This window comes from Dasypus novemcinctus, chromosome 11 (assembly GCF_030445035.2).
Source record: "Dasypus novemcinctus isolate mDasNov1 chromosome 11, mDasNov1.1.hap2, whole genome shotgun sequence".
Lineage (NCBI taxonomy): Eukaryota > Metazoa > Chordata > Mammalia > Cingulata > Dasypodidae > Dasypus > Dasypus novemcinctus.
Genome location: NC_080683.1, coordinates 15,157,519 through 15,169,833, shown reverse-complemented (window position 1 = coordinate 15,169,833; position 12,315 = coordinate 15,157,519). Strand labels below are relative to the sequence as shown.

The window sequence follows — 12,315 nt, the reverse complement described above, 5'->3', positions numbered from 1 at the left end:
ACATGGAAAGCAAGCACTCAACCCTTTGAGCCACATCCACTCCACCAAGTGTCTTAGAATTGATGCAACATAGTATATCATTTGTGTGGAGATGATACAGGAAAAAGGAATGATCAGCATGTAAGTGAGATGAAGCCAGAAGGACTTCCTCCAGAATGAGGTAGGAGAGAAACCTCGTCTCTGGGTTCCAGGAAGCAGGGACAAACTGAGGAGAGCCTCCTACAAAGGCTCCTGACCTGGTAGTGCAGTGCTCAGGAGGCCAGGGATCTGTGCTTGCCTCAGGCCATCTGTGGTCTTGGAAGCTGAAATAGGGGAAGTCTGATTCAAACTTTTTTTCTGAGCCTGTGAGAAAGATTAGCAAGACAGAAAAATTAATTTCATGATGAAAAACTTTAATAGATCACTTAAGACATCATCCAAGCCTCTTAACACTTACCCAGTATTTCCCTCAGGTTAGATTACACATCACCTTACTGTCTATAAGACAATAAAAGTTTTAAAACATTACTCTCCTGTCAAATCAAGGGAATTGCAAAGTGCACTCTTCAAAATCCAGAGGCACACTGAACTTTGGTGATGGCATTCAGTAGGGTGCTGAGTTGAAACAGAACCGTTTTCCTGGGACTGCTGGGTACATGGTGCTCAGACGCAAAGGCCGCTGCTGGGAACTCCGACCCCTGGCAATTCTATATCTGGAAATGTTACACACACACCTCCAAAGATTATGATACTAAATATGAGTTCCCACACTGGGTCGGCACAGATTCCAAGCACCTGGTCAAGGCCTAAGGGCCAACCCCAAATCTCTATAGTCAACGCCCATTGTTTTGTAATTGACCTAAAGTACTTTTCATCCCTGCCATCTGGCATGTTTCTAGTTTGTGTCACATTACCATCAGCTGGCACGTGATTGAGAAATAATTTTGTCTGAAGAAAATGTAATTGGAAAAAGTAATCTGATGTTCAAACTACTGTAAGCTTCTTTTCTATAAATGAGGAAGACAAGCTGGATGATGTTTAGGAACTAACAACTTCTTTTCAGCTGTAAAAATAGAAAATCTGATATTTCTATAATGCATTTTAAGTAAGAATATAAATTATCCTCAAATTTTAATCCTTTCTGCTATTACCACTTCCCAGTACAGGAATTTTCAGAGAGTTTTCTTCTGTTTTCTATTTTGTATACCATCACTGCATTTAGAGTTTACTCTCACCCTTGCCAGGGGGCCTTGACTACAATCTTGGTCTCATAAGCAAAAGGTTCCCACCAGCCTCTCATGTGTGAGCATCCACAGAGACTTTGCACTGCCCGACCACTGGGCAACCAGAGCCAATGCTAACATTGCTGTTCTAGAGAACTAATTATTTGGTTCTTGTTTTTGATAGGAATATGGAGAATAATTTGACATCACCAAGAAAGACTGGAGGAGGTCATTGTAGAGTTGGAAACGGTCATTCTCATCCTTCCAGGAGTCAGGGCGGTCAAACTGCACCACCCGAGGTAGACTAGCGAAAAATTCTTGGGCAGCAAACCCAAGGGGCCAGAGGTCAATGCCGAAGTATTGCTAGATTGAGTACTGGAGGCTCTCCCAGCTTTTGCAGCATCCCCCTAAATGGAATCCCACACTCTCCCGCTACAGGGCATTCCTTCACAGGGAGGACGCCGCACTGTGGAGAGGCCTGGGGCAAACAGCAGTGTGAACAGCACTGAACACTACGGGACACCTTGAAAAAAAATAAAACAAGCAGAAGTTGAGAAAAACTTCGTTTAACTGGACAAGGCTGGTGAACAGATGAATCAGAATTAATATGTTTAAGTGACCAAAGTTGCCAGGATGCAACATACTTGGAATTTCTTTCAATCAGTGTAGTTTACTTCGCATGAAGTGGAAGAAAGCTCCCTTATTGCTTTAGAGCATGACATCGTTTTTTTTTTAAAGATTTATTTATTGATTTAATTCCCCCCCCTCCCCCGGTTGTCTGTTCTCTGTGTCTATTTGCTGCGTCTTGTTTCTTTGTCCGCTTCTGTGGTCGTCAGCGGCACAGGAAGTGTGGGCGGCGCCATTCCTGGGCAGGCTGCACTTTCTTTCGCTCTGGGCGGGCGGTTCTCCTTTCAGGGTGCACTCCTTGCGCGTGGGGCTCCCCTACGCGGGGACACCCCTGCGTGGCAGGGCACTCCTTGCGTGCATCAGCACTGCGCATGGGGCAGCTCCACGCGGGTCAAGGAGGCCCGAGGTTTGAACCTCGGACCTCCCATGTGGTAGACGGACGCCCTAACCACTGGGTCAAGTCCATTTCCCACCACATCGTTTTTAAAATAAAAATGGTAACACCCAGCCTGAGCTCCCAGTTTATTTATCAGACATGCCTGGAATGACTCCTGGCTATTAAAGAAGCAAAGAAACCAAACCTATGCATACATAAGTAGTAAAACTATAGAGAAAAGTCAGGAGACTGTTTAGCTTTAAAGAGGAGAAGGGCTGAGGATGGGAAGGGACAAAGTGGGGGCTGGGTTCTGGAGGGATGGGCAATATTCTACTTCCTGAGCCAAGTGGCAGTTATAGGAATATCTGCTTCAAAATTATTTAAGGGAAGCGGATGTGGCTCAAGCAATTGGGCTCCCATCTACCATACAGGAGGTCCAGGGTTTGATACCCTCCTAGTGAGGGCAAGCTGGCCCATGTGGTGAGCTGGCCTATGCAGACTGCTAGCCTGCGTGGAGTGCTGCCCTACACAGGAGTGCTGTCCCATGCAGAAATGCTGCCCCGTGCAGGAGTGCTCCCCTGTGTGGGAGTGCTGCCTTGCGCAGGAGTGTGGGCCCACACGGAGAGCTGACACAGCAAGATGACGCAACAAAAAGAGATACAGAGGAGAGACAGTAAGAGATGCCGCAGACCAGGGAGCTGAGGTGGCGCAAGAGAATGAGCACCTCTCTCCCACTCCAGAAAGTCCCAGGATCTGTTCCCGGAGCTGCCTAATGAGAATACAAGACAGACACAAAAGAACACACAGTGAATGGACACAGACAGCAGACAATGGAGGGAGGGGAGAGAAATAAATAAATAAATCTTTAAAAAAAATATTTAATGGTACTGTAGGAGTTTGGTATAGTTATGAATTCCAAAAATAGATATTGGATATGTTTGTAAACTGGTCTGTACCTGGGCATGATTAAATTATGATTAGGGCTTTGATTGGGCCACGTCAGTAGGGCGTTGAGTCCCGCCCCTCGGTGGGTGGGGACTCACAGATAAAAGGCATGGCAAAGGACAGAGTTGGAGCTTTTTGATGCTGGGGTTTTAATGTTGGAGTTTGATGCTGAAGTCTTAAGCTGGAGCCCTGGGAGGTAAGCACACACAGGAAAGAGATGCAAGCCCCAGCAAGAGAGGAACCTTGAGCCCAGAGAGAAGCAAAACCTGGGAAGAGAGGAACCCAGGAAGCCTGAATCCTGACAGACCTCGGCAGCCATCTTGCTCCTTATGCTTTATGGCCTGGTATCTGTAAGCTCCTACCCCAAATAAATACCCTTTATAAAAGCCAACAGGGGAAGAAGATGTGGCTCAATTGATAAAGCATCTGCCTACCATATAGGAGGTCCAGGTTCGATTCCCAGGGCCTCCTGGCCTGTGTGGTGAGCTTGCCCATGCGTGTGCTGCCGCATGCAAGGACTGCTGTGCCACACAGGGGTGTCCCCCGCATATAGGAGCCCTACGTGCAAGGAGTGTGCCCCTCAAGGAGAGCCGCCCCATGCAAAAAAAAAGTGCAGCCTGCCCAGGAGTGCCGCCACACACACGGAGAGCTGAAGCAGCAAGATGGTGCAACAAAAAGAGACACAGATTCCTGGTGCTGCCTGACAAGAATGCAAGCGGATACAGAAGAACACGGAGCAAATGGACACAGAGAGCAGATTGGGGGGTGGGGAGAAGCAGAGAGAAATAAATAAAGTAAATCTTAAAAAAAAAAAGCCAACAGACTTCTGGTATTTTGCATTAGCACCCCTTTGGCTGAATAACACAGGTACATTTATGTTTAATGCATTGTTCTAAATGTGCTCGGTTTCACAATACAGAAGATTAAAATGAAAAAAACCCCAGAATAATTGTAATCTAATGTCAAAGAATGAACATTTGCCATTTTGGAGGTATTTGAAGAAAGTACTGTAATCTCCAAAAACAAAGTAACTACTCTGTAGGGGCTGCCTCCCGTTTGAGGGTGTCTTGGGTTAAGTGTTTTAAAATCTCCTTGCCTGCCTGTGTGGGTGTTGAGTGCTGGCACCAGTGTGTTTTCATCCTCTTAACTTCTGCCTGGGGGCCTGCCTGTATCCCTCAGGAGTCTGGGATTCCTTTACCTGGAGATCAGAATGATCACTCCAAATTGTTATGCTGTGGGGTAGAAGTTGGGGGTGGGGTGGGCAGGGTAATGGTGGTGGTAGAATCAGAATCCACTATGGAATTTGGTCTGGCCCCTACATTGGAATCTCCTGGATGCACCTGCCTGTCTGCCTGGAAAGTTCCACTGCCTTTGGGACTACTCTAGAAAAGTTCGCTGGTGAACTGGTTGCTCCCAGTCCTCTTATTTTGGGGTCAGGACTTGTGTCAGGCTGGCTCACTGCAGTTTCCCCAGCACTAGATCAGGGCCTGGTACCATCGTAACACACAAGTAAATGCTTGCTGGATAAAAAGAGTGAATGAATTCCACTGCAACATAGATCAGAGGGGCTTTTCCCTCCTCCCTGTTCCAAACCCTGTGCCCTATCCCCAGGAGCCACCAACTTCCTCTTTCCCCCCAAAATTTTAGGTTGCCCAGCTGATGATCTCCCCACCCTCCCCCTTTGTGGCTTGCTTGTTGTCTGCTCTGTGTCCATTCGCTGTGCGCTCTTCTACGTTGTTTTTTTTTTTTTTTTAACTGGTCTACCTTTTTCATTGCATCACCTTGCTGAGTCGGCTCTCTGCAGCACTTGCAGGCCGGCAGCAATCCGCGGCATGGGGCGAGCCTGCCTTCACAGGGAGGCCCCTGGATGTGAACCCAGGCCCTCCCATATGGTAGACGGGAGCCCAGCTGATTGAGCCACAGCTGCTTCCCCTATCATTGTGATTTTTAATAAACTCTTAGAGAAGACCTGCTCTTGAAACACATTGTCTTCACAAAAATCTCAAAGCTATTTAAGGATATTTTGTTGAGACTCTGTCTCCAAGAACTCTGCTGATAATAATGTGTAATTTTGACTCTTTAGATGCCATGAATTATTTTGATACCATGTGAATATATAGAAAAACCCCCAATGAACCAGAATTCTTAATATGGCAATTTCCCTCTGCAGTACATTTGAAAGAAGGCAGTTACATACTAGAAAGGTAATATTCTTCAAACAACAGGCATTTGATGAGTGTAGGAAATCATCTTGGGACATTCCAGCCCATTCCTCTCTAGGAATTGCTCCACTGCCACAGAAATGGGCCAGGGGACAGACCAGGTTGGAAAACACACAAAGGTGTCTCTGACAGAGGGCAGGTAACAGCTAAAATCTAGGGAAAAAGCACCTTCTTTTTTTCCTACCTAAAAGTTCCAAGCCTGCCTGCAGAGTGGTTTATCTACCCAAAAGGGGAGCCTTTTCTGGTCTGACCCAGGGGAGCATTTTTTCCTAATTTGTACAAAGGCCCCATGTAGACCACCAGAGACCCTGGCTGGCCACCTCTGCATGTGGCCCAGGACCCTGCTCCTCTGGCTGCAGCTTACTGAACCATGGGGGTCCAAGCAGACTCTGTCTTGGGAATTTGGAACAGGGAGGGTGACTACCCAAGGACAGTGGTTCCCAAATGCAGGTTTACAGAACAGTTGCATCAGGATCACTAGGGGAACTTCTGAGAGATAGTTTCTGGGTTCTATCCACAAAGACTGATTCAAAAATCCAATGTGGGGTTTAGGAATCCAAAATTTTTAAACACTCTCTAGTAGATGCTAATGCACTGCTACGTTTTGGAAAGCACTGCTTCCACTGGTCTACGTTAAAGTCTGCCTTGGAATGGTGTGGAGCTGGTCTGGGGTTGGCCATTGTGCCTCAGGAGAACAGTGAGAGAGAACAATGAAAGAGAAATAGGAGACCATGCTCCCTTGGCGAGGCAGAGAGAGCAGCAGAGAGCCTGGTTCTGACCTGCATAAGGTGCTACATTGTACTGCCTGGACTTGAGCTCATTTAGGTGGCACATTCTTTTTTTTTTTTTTTCTTCCCTAAGTGTGTGAAGAATAAATGAGAGACTTTCTGATAGTGGCAACCCAAAGTAACTTGACTAAGATGTGGGTGTCCACTGAATGCACAGCCCTGTAGTAACCATAGAGAAGGCAGTGAAGGATACCAAACACAGGCCATATTCTCCGAGATCTAGAGTACAACAAGCCCACACAAACACAATTCATCAGCGTGGGCCCTCACTCCTGTCCAGCAATTTACCCCCGCAACCCCGTCAGCTATGTCGTTCATTTTCCCCTGGATACTATTTCATTATCTTTAAACCTGTGAGCTGGCTGACAACTCCTTGACCTTCTACATTGAAGCTACAGCCTTACCTGCATCTCCACTCTGCCTTTCCCCCTCTTCTCACTGCCACTTTAACCAAGTAATCACACTCGGCATAGTAATGGGAAAAACCAGTGTTATGTGCCATGCCACAAATGTTTAGCTTGAATCTAATCACGTGGAAACAGACAAACTTAGATTGGGGTGCACACCACAAGACAATTGATTTGGACTGTTGGAAACCAAAGACACGTGGCAACTAAATGAAATCAGTGCCCTTTGACTGGATTCCAGAGTAAAAAATACTGCTGCAAAGAACATTATTGGGGAAGTGGACTTGGCCCAGTGGTTAGGGCGTCCGCCTACCACATGGGAGGTCCGTGGTTCAAACCCCGGGCCTCCTTGACCCGTGTGGAGCTGGCCCAAGCGCAGTGCTGATGTGCACAAGTAGTGCTGTGCCACGCACAGGTGTCCCCAGCATAGGGGAGCCCCATGCGCAAGGAGTGTGCGCGCGTAGAGGAGCCCCACGTGCAAGGAGTGCACCCCATCAGGAGAGCCGCCCAGTGCGAAAGAAAGTGCAGCCTGCCCAGGAATGGTGCCGCACACACAGAGAGCTGATGCAGCAAGATACAAAAAGAAACACAGATTCCGGGTGCCACTGATAAGGACAGAAGCAGTCACAGAAGAATACACAGCGAATGGACAGAGAGAGCAGACAACTGGAGGGGAAGGGACAGAAATAAATACAAAATAAATCTTAAAAAAAAGAATTATTGGGGTAACTGGTAAAACTTGATATAATTTTACCGTATCAATGTTAAATTTCTTGGATGTGATGATACTGTGGTTGTGTACAAGAATGCTGTTGTTCTTAGGAGATACATGCCGGAGTATTTAGGGGTAAGAGGTCATGACATGGACAACTTGTTACTTTCAAATGGTTTAGGAAAAAAAAAAGTAAATGCTTATGTATAGGTGTGGGGGGGGGGGAGCACAGAGATAAGCACAAGGACACACACAGATAAAGCAAATGTTACAAAACAATTAGTGAATCTAGGTTAATGGGTTTTCTGTACTCTTTTTGGGGGGTTTGAAATTTTTTTGTAAAAAAAGTTGGGTTGGGACTTAACTGTAAGAAGCTGTTTACATTGGCTGCTTGCTGGCAACTGGGTGGCTGGGATGGGGGAACTTCATTGTAGTGTACACCTTTCTGCACCTTTTCAGTTTTGAACCAATAAATGAGCCAAGATTGATGGATAAAGATGTTGAGTATATTTAAATATTTATATTTCCAAGCTTTATCAGTCAAGAGAACCTCAGTAGCAATGAATACAGTAGTCAGATTTGGGTGTCTAAATACTGTTCTCGCAAAGCAGATTTGGCCCAATGGATAAGGCCTCCGCCTACCACATGGGAGGTCCAAGGTTCAAAGCGTGGGCCTCCTGACCTGTGTGATGAGCTGGCCCACGCGCAGTGCTGATGCGCGCATGGCATTCCATGCCATGCCGAGGTGCCCCCCACGTAGGGGAGCACCACGCGCAAGGAGTGCACACCATAAGGAGAGCTGCCCTGCGCAAAAAAAGTGCTGCCTGTCCAGGAATGGTGCCGCACATTCGGAGAGCTGACGCAGCAAGATGATGCAACAAAAAAGAGACACAGATTCCAGGTGCGGCTGACAAGAATACAGGCAGACACAGAAGAACACACAGCGAATGGACACAGAGAGCAGACAGCTCGGTGGGGCGGGGGGAAGGAGAGAAATAAATAAAAAATAAACCTTAAAAGAAAAAAAAATGCTGTTCTCTATTAAAAGGAACCAGGTCTTCTTAAAAAAAAAGGGTGGGGGTGGGGAGCAAATGTGCCGGCTTCCCACATATGAGGTCCTGGGTTCAATCCCCGGCCCCTGGTACCTCAAAAAAAAAAAGATTGATTCCAGGGTAAAGGCAGGAAAAGTAACAGATGAACACAGAACATCTTGTTTCGCCAGAAATTTCAGGAAGTGCTCAAAGCATGATGGGAACATGTCAGAAGTACCAGCAGCCAATTTGGAGGGGTGCCCACTGGCCAAATCTTAGTCAATTTGAACATCAAAATAAATAATGATTTTAACAGTTTATAACCCACTGAATAAAATAAGAGTCTATGAGTCCATACTAATATAAACAAATAAGCAAATAAATAAAAGGGGAGAAGGACAGCTTCTTTAGTGTGGAATGCCAACAATAAAAGCAGAATGAATAATGATGGAATTAGGAAATCTCTATTTGGCACCCATCATAGTAAAACTGATTCAGTCAGGAATTATCAATGGAAGCGTAAACTAGTGTGTGCAAGTTGGATGAGAAACTGGATATTTACACAATCTTAAAATAGCTCCCAAAATTCCTATGAGCTGAATTTAATCACGAGGAATCATCAGACAAACCCAACAGAGGGATGTTCTACAAAATGATAGGTTTATATTCTTCAAAAATATCAAGGTCTTAAAAGTCAAAGATGGAGGAGCTGTTGCAGATTTAAAGAACACTGAGGAGATGACAATGAAATGAGACAATGATCTTGGATTGTATCCTGGACAATAAAAAAACAAAACAAATTTTTTTTCTCTCTTTTGCTAGTGGGAATTGACTAAAATTTGAATAACCTCTGTAGATTATATAATAGTATTATAATGTGGTTATGTAGGGGAATGTCCTTGTTTCCAGGAAATAAACACTAGTCTGAAGTGTTTAGGGATCAAGAGGTATCATGCCTATAATTTGCTCTCAAAAATTGTGTATATGGGGGAAGGGAAAGGGAGAGAGAGAATGATAGTGAACTATAAAACAAATGTAAAAAGTTATCATTTGGGGAATCTTGGTGACAGGTATGTGGGAATTCTTTGTATTACTCTTGCAATTTCAACTTTTCTTTAAGTCTAGCATTATTAAAAAACAAAACAAAACAAAAAAACCACACACACACAAAAACCTTTGATACCAAAAGTAGTACACAGAACCTCCTTGATCATAAGTAATCTTTGCTTGTTACCTTAAAATAGTTAGCGGAAGTAATAAATCAAAGGTATACGCTTTCGAAAAGATACATATGGTGTGAAGAAGTTGTTAAATACTGAATGTGAAGGAGAAAGGTGGTGGGAATGGAGAAGCAAGGAGGGTGGACCATAGGGGCTGAAGGGGGGATGTTGACTGGGTCCCCCAGAGGAGAAGGGCAAGAGGAGTTGTAAGTACAGAGTATGCTCAGAATGTGTGGGAACCAAAAGCTAGGGGAGTCCGAGGATTAGCAGATGGAACGAGTGACTGAAGCTGATACCCCCAAGGCACTTGACGTATCATTACTGATGGCCTATAGTAACTGACCTGCACAAAGCAAGGGAAGAGCAGCTTTGGTGGTTGGTCAAATGAAAGGTGCCCTCGTCCCTCCCTCTACACAGCTCCCTCTGCTACAGGCCAGTTCTCCATTGTTGAGTCACATTGGGTGTCCCTGATGGCACCCAAGGAGCGGCCATGACCTCTCCACCCAGTCCACAGGCACATGACCTAGTGGTTTGCTAAATGATGTAAGTAAATAATTTAAAATACGCTTGCATTTTAATTGTCCATAATATATTTCAACAAGTATATACGTTAACATTGGCTTCTTATTGCGTATTTGCTTTCTGTCAGGGACTATGCAAGTTTTATGTGGATTATCTCATTTAATCCTCTGTATAACTCAGGTATTATTTCTAGCCCCATCTCACTGATGAGGAAAATTAAGCCTAGAGAGCTTAGCTAACTTGCTCAATGCCATAAAGCTTAGATTCAAACTCAGAAGTCTGACCCCAGAGTCCCCACTCTAAACCACTACGCTATATTGGATAAAATTTTTAATTAAGAAGGAAAAAAGGCACTCAATAATAAGCTGAAAATTTTGAGTTAATAAATTGGGGGCCTAGAATGAAAATTCTATTCTATTAAGTACACATTTCATTTTTCCACTCAGTAATGATCCAAACATTTACTTGATCGAGGAAGCATTACCTGACAGAAGAATTGTTGCTGATTTCCTGCTCCAGGGGTATTACTGAAGGTGCTGGTAGATTTGGAAGAAGAAACTGGAAGACGATGAGACACACTGACTGGTACTGGAGTCCTGTTTGGCTGCTGGGTCAACTGATCTCCGGTAAAGTTTGATCCGGATGCACCAGATTGAACCGCGGACCCGAGACTGGGGTGGGCAGTGCTGGAGGAACTGACGTTAGGGAACCGACTAGGTCCTGACATGCTGGTCACTGAGGGCATGGTGGTGAAGCCAGGTCTTCCCTGGGAGACGCTGCTCTGCCCTGGTGACAGGTGGAGTACGGTTGGTGACGCCTGCTGCAAGGGCATCTGTCCACCAACAATCTGAGGAGAAGCATGATTGACGATCACTGGGCTTCCAGAGGCGGCAAATGTCTGCCCAGGCACTAGCTGGATGGCGGTGTTCTGGTTGTTAAGCATCTGTCCAGAATACGGTTGGTTGGTCCTGAGCATGTTGGAAGAGTTTCTGTTCAACATGACATGCTCTGAGGCCACTGGGCCAGAAATGAGCTGAGACGGTTGAGTCTGAAGAAGTTGCCCGTTGATGGTCTGGACGTGGTGTACCGAGTTCGAACTGACAGAAAGGCTTGTAGGTATGAGGAACTGACTTTGGGGTGCATGAGGCTGGCCCATGGGAGAATGGATCACGATACTTCCCCCAGCACTGCTCACAGCCTGTGAGGTGACTGGTTTTCGTGAGTTCTGTTGATTTACAATGTTCACAGACATGTGCGGACCAACTACTGAGCCCTGGGGTGAGTTTGCGGAGGCAAAAGAGATCCCTTGTTGTACATGGTGCTGCTGTATTCCCAAATTGTTCACATTGTATGTATTTTGCTGACCCATTTGGATAGGCTTTGGCTGGATATTAATTGGGACTTTATTTGAATTGGGTGCGAGACCTCTTTGTATGATGATGTTATGCACTGGTAAAGACGTTTGAAAGTTTGTGCTGTTAAATGGAACGGTAACAGGCTGTGCTACTGGACTGGAACTGGAGTTCCCAAACAAAGAGTTGCCATTAGGAGTCTGTCTATGAACCAGAAGCCCTCCACCCACATTTGATGGGGCTTGCTGCCCACTGCCCTTTAGTATGATTTGAGATCCATCTAAGTTATTAATCGTCATCATGGAAGGTTGATTACTAAACGACCCAATTAACTGTATTTGACCAGAACCACTAATCTGACTGCTATTAGACAAATGCTGGCTGGGAACACTGATCCCCACGTGTTGCATAAAGCCATGTTGCACACCCACTGTATTGCTTGCAAACGATGTTCCAACAGGCACGTGAGTCACCCCTATAGGCTGCAGCGTCTGACCTGAGTAATTAGAAACATTAGAAGCCTGAGTAAAGGATGCTGATGAAGAAGGATGAAGCTGAGCTTGTGCAAACTGTTGGCTTGAAGCTATACTGGCATCCAAATATGCCTCTTCTGCCAATGTCTGTTCAGTGATATTGGCCTCCTGTAAGGATTTCTGAAGAATGTCAAAAGGTTGGTCCTCACTGAGATCAGGAAGAGGAGAAGACTCAAGTTCATCTTCAAGAAACTGAAGGCTACTTGAAAGTGGCAGTCCATCACTGGGTCCTTCTCCAAGCTGGTTGCTTACACCTTTGAGGGATGACTTAGGATCAGCATTCTAAAAAGAAAAAAAAAAGCATTTTCCATCTTCGAAAGAGATTCTTTAAAAAAAATTAATCCCACTTTCAAATACAAATAAGGCATAAAAGCGTGC

The 12,315-nt window shown here is 45.4% G+C and overlaps 1 protein-coding gene across 4 annotated transcripts in view; it reads right to left on the bottom strand.

Moving 5' to 3' along the window:
* BICRAL (BICRA like chromatin remodeling complex associated protein) overlaps window positions 1–12,315 on the bottom strand; it is a 100,370-nt gene that overhangs the window by 12,721 nt on the left and 75,334 nt on the right. For all 4 annotated transcript variants that reach the window (XM_071218459.1, XM_058306756.2, XM_058306755.2 and 1 more), the window contains 2 exons: window positions 10,537–12,219; window positions 237–342 (listed from right to left, as the gene is read on the bottom strand). In XM_071218459.1, coding sequence (XP_071074560.1) covers window positions 237–342; window positions 10,537–12,219 — 1,789 coding nt within the window. The remainder of the gene's footprint in view (window positions 1–236; window positions 343–10,536; window positions 12,220–12,315) is intronic.